Below are 12,445 nucleotides of genomic sequence, written 5' to 3' on the forward strand. Positions count from 1 at the left end.
TTCAATTGTATAAAGGTTTATTCGTGATAGTTATTCCATCTGCATGTCCAAAATTGAGAGATATTGTAAAAGGTGTAAGGAAGATTAAAGCACAAGACTGCTGAAAGTTGCCAAATGACAAAGAAGTTACATGCAGAACAGATGAGTGGGCGTAAATATATAGCACAAAAGGTACCCAAAAACAATTGTGCTACCAAAGTCTCAGGCCTGAATGTGAGTTAATATCATACTCGATATTTAACATATATGTATATAGTATATGTATTATTTTCTTTTATGTTTTGCCGTATCTTAGATTTTGCATTCTTCTTCTGGACTAAGCAGAACACATTTGGTATTCTAAACACCTTCACGTTATGATTTAAAGCTAACTCACTTCAAAACCAAAACGATGCACTTCACCACACCTTAACAACTAGTGTTGGCAAAGTGACAGTGCTTCTCCTGAGCCTGAAGGGGTAACGGTTCTACGCGCTTAACACTCATTGCCTGGAATAGCTCCTGGAAGTTAAATTCAGTCTGAAGGTTTGACCAGATTTCCATCCAACTAAATCTGAGACTGCCAACTCGCTGAATGGTAGAACAAGTTGGACATCAAACCAGATAATGAAAACAAACAACTGAATTGTTTACTACTAGTTCTACTAAATTTTACTACTAGCAACAAATGAGATATATTTTTAAGTAACTCTAAGAATACACCTTGCGGATGTTTTCATCCCTAGGCAGCTTCACTATGTTCACTCTTGTTCCTCCTGTAATGGTCTGAACAAGCAGAAAAGGCGAAATTTAAACTGGACACTGTTGCTTTTTAAGATGACCTGGTGACAGTCAGAGATCCCCTGCAGGAGAAAGGTGAAAAACTGGCAGTGATAATTCGGTTAGTCTATAAATCATTTAATAGCTTAGCACCTAATTACATCATCAGCCTGTTATCAGTGTATCAACCCTCCAGACTACTGAAGGTCTTCTGGCTCAAATCTGCTCTGCATACCCAGAACCAGAACCAAACATGGAGAAGCAGCATTTAGTTTTCATGCTTCACTTATCTGGAACAAACTCCCAGAGGACTATAAAGTGCTGAAACCCTGAGTTCCTTTAAATCAAAATTTAAAACCTATTTGTGTAGAGTTGCCTTTAAATGTTAATGTTGAAGTTTTTAGTCCAACTTGACCTGCTGCTACTATTCTAATGCGATGTGCTTCTCTCTGTATTGCTTTTCTTTCCTCTGTCATTTTTGTTGTTTTGAACATGTGCAGCACTTTGAATTGTTTTGTAACTTGCCTTGCCTTGATGACCGCTTGCTTACTCACTGCATAGGTGTCGGGCAGGATGGCTCAGGCTCGATCATGATTCAGGGAACAGGGCTGGGTCATGCACGGATGAGCAGAGATAGGCAGACAGATCCAGCGGTGAGGAAAGGCTACTTGGTCACAGTCCAAGTCCTGGTTGAGGTCCAGAACTTGGAAGCTTGGTAGATGTCCTACAAGGGCAAGGCAGGGAAAGCCAAGTAATGTGAACAAGGTAAAGACATGGTAATCAGGCAGGAAAAGAACACTGCACATCTTTTCAAAAAGCTTTCAATAATCTGGCGACATATTGCTGTCTGCGCTGAGTTTATAAGGAGCAGAAAACAGGTGGGTTGCATGAAGGTGATAAAAACAAGGCATAAGATGAGTACAGCAGACAGGCCAGATCATGACACCGCCAACCTTCAGGGACCATAATCCCTGCTGTGGGGGAGGAGCTCTGGGAGGGGGGGGGGGGGGGGGGGGGGGTGTTGGTTGGGCTGTAATGTTGCAGAGAGCAAGGGGTGGGCTTGTGAGGTGTGCCTGTTTAAATTTTCAGGCTAAGTTGAAGGTTTTCTCAGAGCTCCCTACTGCAAATTTAAAACCAAACAATCTGGATTTCGAATTTTATAAATCCTTCTCTGAATATTTGTTTTGAATATTCATGATCTAATACATCTGTAACAGACTTTGTTGTCTCAATGTCATATTTTAAGGATTGTTGTTCCAGCTGTTTCGTTTAGTGAATAATAATCAATGATACCACAACAATATAGTGGCTTGTAAATGGAATTCCTTTCATAAGTCTGTTGATTACTGCCATCAAAATATCATCTGGTTGTGCATGAATAAGTGTATTAATATTTTTTTAAAACTGGTAAGTGGCCATCTACCAAGTTAGTTAAAAAAAAATCTCTATGTAGTCTAATTTTGGATTTATGCATGTTAGCCTTTCAAATATTTTGGAATATAGACATAATATTGTTACGCTTAATAATGAAGTGCATAGATGTATTGCTATATGATTTTCTTTTTTGTGTGGGTGGGTGAGTTGCCTGCGTTTTTATTTTAATTTTGTCATTATCAGAGTTGTTTTATCAACATATGTCCAAGACGTTCAGCATCTCATTGCAGAAATTGTTGCAGAGGAACTGAATTACTGGAACCATTACTACCTCTATGCTTTTAAAATTGTCTGTCACTCTTCTCTTTGTCTTTTTTTTATATTTTCACAATTTTCTCCATCCATCCATCCGCTTGACAGACCAGATATAGATGTTTGCTTTCACAGCGCAGTTGCAGCCCTGAGCCACAGTAATCGTTTCACTGAGGCTTTCACTTGAGCTCTGCGTACCCTCATGTTTGGCAGCAGTGTCACTCACTAATCTTTGCAATTTCTTTGAAAGATGTGTCCGGGGCCTCAGCTGTTTCCTCTTTATTTTTATTGCTGTCACACCTGGTGCTGTGGATGCTGGAAAAGAACAGATAACAGCAGAGATATGACAGATAGAGAATTTGACAGATAGAGAAGTCAAACACGGCACCGGCACCTCAGTCACTGTCTGTAGTCCTTTTTATAAAATGCTTTATAGTCGGGCTTTTTTTTTCTGTCATCCCACTTTGACGTTATATAAGGAACGGTCCAGTTGAAGGTTTAAAGTCAATATGCAGCTGTCACACCTTTAAGGCATCAAGGGAGGTAGTTATAGAATCAAGTTGTTGAGAAAATCTAGTGTATCTCTCAAAGACCACAATAATACAAAGATTGCATTGATATCCTGGAAATTAATCCCTATTCTTTCTTTTCGTGTACTTTCTTCTTCTTCTTCTCTTTTGAGTGGACAGTTGGCAAACTAGTGCAGTGTTGCCATCATTTAGGCGACCCTCCAAAAGGGATTTAGGGATTTTAATCCTTTTCTTGAGCACATGTGTTTAAAATCCAGCACCTGGGTGCAGACTGCTTCTCCTAACATTTGTGAAATAATAAGTCCCTAGTAAGAGCTCAGTGGCTCTGCGGACCGAGGGAGGGATGTAGTGATGATGTATGGTTTTTGCTACCAGCCAGCAGCAGGATTTAAAAAGCATAAAGAAAAGTAAAAGATAATTTCCAGTGGGAAGAGTAAGGTGAGATATTTCATTTACACTTATAGCACTGACTCAGCCAACAACAGACCTGATACAGTACGTTCTTTGGCCATTAATACTTTTAAAATAATGGTATGGGGAGACTTCTGAAGCAGATTTTATGTGTAGCGTGGATATGATTGCCACACAACAAACACCTCCTGTTGTCCCAAAATGTAGGCTTTATTTTTGAAAACTCATAGCAGCGCATAACCAAACCATTTCCACTAATGATTTATAAACAGCCAGAGGGAGCTTGGAGGGGACTCGTCTTTGCAGGCTGATGACTGAATGTTTTATGTAAGAAGCATTCGAGGGGTAAGTAATGTAAAATCACAGTGGGGACAGTACATTACAGTACTAAGACAGACAAACAGATGAAGAAGCCCAGAGAGGTACGGCAGGGCAAGGTCATTCAAACACTTAAAAACTAAAATAAGAATTTTAAAATGAACTATAAAATGTACTGGGAGCCAATGGAGTGAGGCCAGAATAGGAGTAATATGCTCTGTTTTTGGAGTAGCTGTTAAACGACGAGCAGCAGCGTGTTGAACCAGCTGCAAACAAAAAAAGCAAAGACTGATTCACTCCAACATAGAGTCCATTACAGTAATCCAGGCGGGATGATATAAAAGCATGGATTACTGTTTCAAGGAGTTGTCTTGACAGAAAGAATTGAAATTTTGCCAGCTGCCTTAAGTGATAAAAAACATGATCTAACAACTGCTCTGATGTCAGCAAATATGACACAAAGAAACTAACAGATAATGGAAAAGGTGAAAGATGTAATCCCAAAGACAACATAATAACTCAATGAAAGGAATGCAAAACTCAAAAATGTGTTCCCGTCTGTTTTACCTGCTCTTCATGGGAAGTGGTTGCCTAGTGGCTAGAGCAGGGGGCTTTGCATCCTGATAAGGGTGCAATATAATCTGTTTGAATCCCATTCTTGGGTCCCTGAGCAATACCCTTAACCCCCTGAATGCTTTCTGGGCAGTGCACTGTGGCAGCCCACTCTTCCCTAAGGGATGGGTTAAATGCAGAAGACACATTTCATTGGCCTGTACAACACTTTCAATGACAAAGAAGGATTTTGATTATTAATCTGTTTTAGTCTGTACACTTATTATCTCCAATAATGGCAGTTTCTTCCCTTTCTTTCTGTTTTCAGATGTGTTTTTGTTACTCTCCCAACCCACCTCATTGCCATTCTACTTACCCATTCCAGTCCTTATATTCTTTTCATCTGTCTTGCTATCCCGCTTCTGTTCAGTCATATCATTTCATGAGTCCTCCATCACGTCTTGCGCTCCTTCTGTCATGCTGGGTGAAAATTCTTCTCATTTTACTCCCTATAATTTCTTCCTTCAAAAACAGTTTCTCTAAGTCCACACTCCTCGTCTCTTCTTTTCTTTATGAAAACATTTATATATAAAAAAAAAACATCACATGCTTTGAAATATTGGAAAATCCTAGTTATTTTGTGCCATTACTTTAATTGCCATAAACAAACAGGACCATTACAGAGAAATTTGCATCCCCAAACAGCCTCCACAAAGCTTTCAGTGCCATGCGTTTTCAGCTGAAATTTGTAGGACAGCATGACTGTAAGAGGATATTTTTCTTTCATCCTAAATTGAGGCAAAAACATTGGGTGTCTGGTAATGATTGCTTGGAGAGTAAGAAAATGACTGGAAATTACCTTCATCCTGTTTATTCCAAGAACACAATTGCTGAGATAAAGGAAATGTTTAAGCAGTGAAAAGCTTAGTCTGTTAAAGTGGTTTGTATGATTGAGATTTCATTATGCCATGCAGTACAATTGTACAAAATAGACCAAATTATAGATCATTTGGATTTTTGTGCTGCTGATAAAATTAGCTTATAACGACCTGAAGAATGTCTTCAAGTTATGGGCTTATTTTATGAACTACTAATGTGTACTAGACATGATAAAATGCAAAACAGGACTACAGCTCCACTATTAAACACTTACATGCACTTCACACTAAAACAAAAATGATTGCCATTCATACTCCCCCCCCCCCCCCCCCCCCTTTCCCTATCAACTCCTCACTGATGTGTATTGATGCCTATGTGACCAGCCACAGCAAAGTCAAACTTGTGGAAATCAAATACAATTTAAAAAAATATATGGCCATTTGAAAGTTGCCACTCTGCAAACAAGGGGAGAAAACAGGCCTCAAAGTTTCTTTAGAATCACCCCCAGTATAATTAAATTTTTAATTTGAATTACTTTGCATATCTTTCAGCAACACCTCCCACCCTGCCCTGCATGTCAGTAGAGGGTCTCTGTCAGCTCATTGCACTGCGATGTCAACGAGCAGTATTCTTTTTCTGTGTATTTCCAGCACTGCGTTGTAACATTTGTGTTCTGTGCACTAAACTACACCTAATTTAACAGTAACACAAACAAAGAAAAACTAAGTAAAACATTTAAAACACTTGACATTTACAAAATCGGTAAATGTTAAATGTTACGTTTTGTATCTCTGCAAGTTGCAACTCTCAAGTAAATATGTTGGTATGTTATTGATGCTATTTAATTGCTCATTCAGAAAGAGGGATTATGCAATTTTTGGCTCAAAGATAGCAGTTTTTGGGGGTTGGTGATCAATGTGTGTTTCTGCTCAGGTATGAATAGGTGTGTTCACATCTGTGAATAGGTTCATCAACTTTATAGAAATAGTCAACAGAACACAAAGCATTTTTCCTATTTTAACATCAAATTCAGATTAAAATATGACATGAAAAAACAGCCCACAGCATTGAATTAGATTTTTTTTTTAGCCAGGTTGGTGCTGCATTCTGCTGCGAGTTAGATCTGTTGGTGATTGCAGGCAGGTCAGCTGGCACAGCGCAACATAACAGTGCACAATTGGCACACCAGCACCGCAACGATTGAGATGGGAGAAATATACATATTTTATGTTGTGTTAGATTAAAACACATAAAATATTCTGTCACTTATATCATGTTTGGATATTACAAACGAAGAGCTGCTCAGCTTTAACTTCAATATGATGCATCAGAATATTTTTCTATTTAAAAAAAAAAATTCTCAAACTCACCCCATGAGGAACTGAGAAGTATTCCAGACTTCATGCCTCCGACGTTCCACCAAGATCTGCAATGGTCTTCTCCATTTCGTTGTCTCTGTCTCCTGCAAATGTGCTCCCGACAGCTTCTGATAACAGACGTTCTCGCCGCTCTGCCTCGGGTCTACATAAAAAGTTTAAACGTGCTTCTCTGTGGAAACATAAATATGTCATTAATACTGACAGTTAGCTCCCTTTTTTATCTCAGTTTTAGTATGTTACACCTGTAGCAACTTTATTGCTGTTAGAGCTTTAAAAATTGTGTATCAAATTAAAATAAGTGTTTTTTTTAATTGCTTGTTCTGCAGAATACAGTCATGATGTTGTCACATGCAAGACCTGTAGTTTTAGAAAAGATTCCAAGTCCAGGAAAAAAAAATTCCTTTACATCAGGAAAGACTAAATCTTAAATCGGAGGCAACTGGACTTTCGTTCAGTTCTTTCTGAGAACATTTTGACACCTATCCAGGAATCTTTGTCAGTTCTGGTGGCTCACAACCTGTAGTTGGGTGCACTGCTGCTTTTAAGGAACATGGAGGCCCATCCTCCATTTTCACAGGCCTGTTTCCTCCACATGAAATGCTGTTGCTGCAGCTGGAAATATATAACAATGATTTTTGTAATTGCTTTGCCTGAAACCATTCCTGTCTGGATTTCTGTCCATTGCACATTGATTCGTACATTTATGACTCTGTCCCTCCTTACGTTTTGTCAGTTTGCGGGAACTGCTCTCTGATTTGGCCCATCAGGGTGTTTTTGTTTTTATCTCCGTGTCTGTTTGTGTGTGCCCGTCTAGCTCTAGGTGACTATTTGTTGCTTCGCCTTGTGTGTGTGTGTGGAAGAGTGGTGTGAGGTCTAAAGCTACTGAAGCCTCAAAGCCCCAGGCTGCTCGAAAGAGACAATAAACACTCACTTGTTAAAATTGTTTTTAACCACACAAACTCGTACAGAGGAAACAAGACACTTCCACACTCCAGCCCACACTCGTTTTTTTTTCTTTCTTCCATGCAGATCCAGAGAGAGGGCTGTGTAACTTGCAGTCAACCAGAGAAAGTTTTTTATATTGTATTTTCTTTACTTGACTCCAAATTATCTATAAAACTGTCTAAAACGAACAAAGATTTTGAGAGAGCAATACAGATATCTAACTGTAAAGGTATATTTATATCTTCCAGTACTGTTCCTCTTCAATTAACTTCAAGTTTAGACCAGGTCTATAATTTCTTCCTCCTGCTTTTTGCAGAATAATTAGATAGGATGCATAATGATGGGAAATGTGTTCTAACGTACAAAAAATGTCTCAAATATATAGAAAGAAAATATATAGAGAGGTGGGTGCAAAATGACATTAGCAAGTAGAATAAAATAGATGTATAATAACATACCTGAGAGCCATTTTGTCATGATGACACACACTTTTTCCTTGCTCTTAAGCCTAAGAAGAGTGGAATATACTGTGCTGTCCTTGTATGAGATTACTCCCCCTCGGTCATGTCAATTTGTCAATTTAGGCCTTTTCTCTGTCAATGTTTCTTTTCAGTCCTTTTACAGTCCTCCATTTAGAGGCAAATTACATATCGTAACACTCGCTTTTCACTCCATGTGTCTCTTTGCAGGGTGATGAAGTGCTGACTGTCATTAAAACCAAGGCTCAGTGGCCGGCGTGGCAGCCACTCAACCTGTAAGTACCACACAATGTCAAAACAGAGGTTACTTCTATAAGAGATGAAATGAAATAAAAAAAAAAAACATATAAGTGGCAAGTCAGTGAAGTAGCAGCATTTAAGTGAAAATTTAATCCACTTAGAATTTATTTTAAGAAATGTTTTGTTGATTTAAAGAAGAGGGCATTTTCTGTGTGCATCAGCGTGCTTATCGTTGCTGCTTTTGCTTGTGGTCTGCACATACAGTACTGTGCTAAAGGCCTGAGTAATCCCCTCAAATTAGTCAGATTCTCTGTAGAAAGGGGAAGAGGAAAGGGGAAGTGTAAATTATTGTAGACCCAATTCCAAAAAAAGGTAAAAAACAAAGCAACTGGACTTGTTTTCCGTAGTTGAAGACGTTTCGCTTCCTCTCCAGGAAGCTTTCTCAATTCAAAAAGCCTGGAGTAATGTGGAGTAACAAGCTTTATACAATTGGCAAACAAAGGCCTTGTAATGGCTTAGATAACATGCAAATTCAACAGAAACAGGACCACCCCTTAGTAATGTTTCTGTGGAATTTGCATGTTATCTAAACCATTACAGGGCCTTTGTTTGCCAATTGTATAAAGCTTGTTACTCCGCTTCCTGGAGAGGAAGCGAAACGTCTTCAACTACGGAAAACAATTCCAGTTGCTTTGTTTTTTACCTTTTTTTTGGAATGACCATGACCTGGATGACTGAGAATCTTCACCAGCATTGTAGACCCAAAACTTAAAAGGGGTTTTCACGTTTGCCTCATTAAAAGATGTTCATGCAGTTTGCAAATGAAGCTTAGGTGGAAGTTCAGTTGAAGAAACTCTATTGCCTACCTTCGTCCAATCAGAGGCTCATCCGCCTCCGACGCAAGCCAATCAGCTTTGCACCTCTCCTCCACGAAACCCAATCAGCATCCTGGCTTCATCTTAAAAGAACTTCAAATCCACGTCTCAGCCTTCTACCTGGCGAAGCGCAAGCAGTGGTTGTGCAATGTCTGATTTGGTCTCTGATGACCCTGATTTAACCCACCTATATCCCCTTCTCCACCATCGTAGCCAAGATTCGTCTGGCTTCATATGGTGCTCCTTCAACCTCGTCCCTATCAGAGTGTGATTTCTCACGGACTCTTCGGTCAGAAGACCGCCATGTTGAGCCTGGTTCTGCCAGAGATTTCTTCCTAAAGGGGAGTTTTTCCTCTCCACTCTCCTCTCCTAACCCTCTCCACTGCTTGCTCATCACGGACAGGTTCATGCAAACCTGTGTTATCCAAGCTGGACATCAATCTTTCTGGGTCCCCAAGTGAAGCATTAGTATCAGCTCACGCAGTCTACTGGATTTCACCAATATAGCTCAAGCAGATCATCTCGCCAACCAGCGTCTATGGACTGAACCAACTTCATCTATCTCCACTCCAACACCAATTTCAGGCCTGGGGGGAAACATCCCTATTCTCATACACCTACTTATGCATATTAAAACATAATTCAGCGTTAATGTTTCCTGCCGAGGTCTGAGCGCCAAAGTCTTAAAATTATTGAATCAGTAAAATTCTTCTAATTGTCTTTTCTTTCCGTGTGAGTTTTTCAGATAGAAATAATTTTGTGCTCAATTAATTTTTTTTTTTTCTATTTTCTACAACCACAACAGGATTTGGGTCAGTCTTTAAAAAAACGCTTCCTGTGAATGTAAAAAAATGTGGTTATTAAAAGAAATACACTTGATGTTATACTTGATAGTTTCAATTGTGAGTTTTTAACTTGTCTGTAATAATTTGTCCCTATTTAAAAGGGGAAAAAAAAGTCTCCATCTCCATCAAACCACTTGTGCCGGTGGGCCAAATCAATCTTGAATTGCAGTTGGGGGGCCACACAAAATCGGTCCAAGGGCCGCAAATGGCCCCCGGGCCCCTCTTTGGACACCCCTGATTTAAACTGTCACTTTGGATTATTAAACAGGCCCTAATATTTAATTGCACAGCAGGTATACTAGAAGCCAGGATTCCAGGAAGCTTTCTGACCCACATGAAGATTCAAAACTGAGGTTGTTAGATAAATCCAATGATTATTTATACAAAGCGACGAGTGAAACTGTGCAACAAGGGAGGCTTATGAGATCGTGCTTCCGTGGTGTCTGGTGGACGAGAGGAACAGTTAGATGCCGCGGGGAATGGAACAGGACTGAGATAGATAATCAAGAAGTAATTAAGAGGCTTACTGTTTCTCGGAGAGCAGAGAGCGTTGAGGGGAAGAGGATCCCGGTAACTTGAAGAGGGAGTCTCTGTAGTGAGTTTAATGCTTCAGAGGATGTTTCCGTGAGAGGAGGTAGAGGTGAAGGGAGAAGATCCTGGTAGAGGCTGAACTGAGTGTTGGAGAGCGGGCAAACAGGAATGCCTGGAGGAGGCTGAGCTACAGCGGACGGTCTTGGGTGAGAACTGTCACTGAAAGGTTTGCCAGAGAGATCCAAGTCAGATGAGAACTGTAACTGAGCCTGAGAGGTTCAGAAAACAAAAAGGTGAGCAATGAGGTAATTAAAACAACATAGGTTAAACTTCCTCAGAGAAGGATAACAACTCAAAGAGTAACGAGGAGGAGGGTCTAGGGTTCGACTCGACCAAAAACGATTGATCATCAGGTGAGGCGTGGTCGTCCAACAGCGGCCAGATGAGGGGGTTCCTGACAGGTGTGCCGACTGCCACATGTAACCACGCCCTCCAGCAGAGATCTGGCAGAGATATTCAGAAAGCAACTGCCTCCCACACGCAGACTTGCATTCAAACACCAGGATCATGATGATAATTGTTAGCTCCACTGACTGAATTTGATGTTATAGGCTTATTAAAACAAATTAGTAAATTTACCCTGTGCTATAACACAAGATTTGTGAATTTGAATATGTCTTAAATAAATATTGAAATTAATTATAAATGCTATAAAGATAGCATAATGATTTCCAAAGTTATTTATCAATTATGGAAATATTAAATAGCTGTAGCTCTATAATTGTCTGAGTGATCAGTATGACTGGAAAAGCTGCATATAACTTCAATCAATTTGTCGTTACTTCTCCAGCAGTTTTTTTTTAATGTAACACTGACTGAACTTGAGAAGAGTTGGCTCTCACTTTATGTTGCTGCTGAAGCTAAAAGCCTTTTAACATCAGGTAGGGGTGTGCGCTGAGCCACTAAAGAGTCTGTGAGCAACCTTCTCAGTTAGTGCCCTGTGTACGAAAAGGTTGGGAATCTATTGACCAAACAGAAAACTTGACAAGTGGAGAAGAGGGTGGGTGGAAAGAGGAAACGGGCATACGCTAACAACTTGCCTGAGCTCGTTCTCAATGTTTTCAGGCGTGAGGAAACATGTTTTCATTTGATTAATAACTGAGGAAGGTTGCTTCTGAACATGACTGCAAAATTATTCAAAGCATATATTTTTTTTTTAAAATGAATAAGACATGACTAAAAATAACAAAGAAGGGATTTGCTTTCAAAGTTTAGTTAATTATCATCCATAATTGATGATCAAAAGAAAAACATGAGGCACTTTATTTCTTTGCTGCTGAATGTATCCTCAGATAATGCGATTTCTAGATGAATGATAGAATGAATTTGCATCACAAGTAGCAATTAGCACAATTAATAAGCATGACAAAGAAGTTTGTTTGACTAAAGTTTCAGCTTTCAGCACAATCAATAAACTATTGAAGTGTATGAATATTAATAAACTTTATTGTTTTCCGATGGCATCCTTTATATGCTTGGTAAGTGTCGCGCTACTTGTTTGAATATTAACACACTCTCTCTGGCATCCTCTGGAATTAGTTCAAGAGCAATTAGAATCTTATCACGACTGCAGCCCAGGAGACTTTATGTGCACAGACACTCACTCAAACACTGACACTTGTGTATCTTCCACTATACATCTGTTTAATTGCCCCTCCTAGCATTATCTGCCATTTGCAATGTGTTGTGCAACTATTATTTTTATAAATAGCTGCAGGTACACGCTTGTGTGCACCTGCAAAGTCACACGCTCCCAGTGAATCTGAAGCTCTGACTTGTTTTCTGCAACTTTGAGATGCCAGTTTATTGCTCATTTGGGGGTTAAAATATGATGGCCAAGACACCACCAAAAAGGTTTTAATTGCCTCATTTTTATCCAAGATATCTTTATGCAGTCATGACATTATGGGTGTGAAAATGATTACAGCATAATCAGAAATGTTCTGCTTCTGATTA

The 12,445-nt window shown here is 39.5% G+C and overlaps 1 protein-coding gene across 1 annotated transcript in view; it reads left to right on the plus strand.

Moving 5' to 3' along the window:
* The window catches only part of spon1b (spondin 1b), a 97,536-nt gene that overhangs the window by 44,021 nt on the left and 41,070 nt on the right, over positions 1–12,445 (plus strand). The window contains exon 4 of the mRNA XM_036152233.1: positions 8,149–8,213. Within this exon, the coding sequence (XP_036008126.1) occupies positions 8,149–8,213 (65 nt within the window). The remainder of the gene's footprint in view (positions 1–8,148; positions 8,214–12,445) is intronic.

This window comes from Fundulus heteroclitus, chromosome 2, assembly GCF_011125445.2.
Source record: "Fundulus heteroclitus isolate FHET01 chromosome 2, MU-UCD_Fhet_4.1, whole genome shotgun sequence".
NCBI classification, from domain to species: Eukaryota; Metazoa; Chordata; class Actinopteri; order Cyprinodontiformes; family Fundulidae; genus Fundulus; species Fundulus heteroclitus.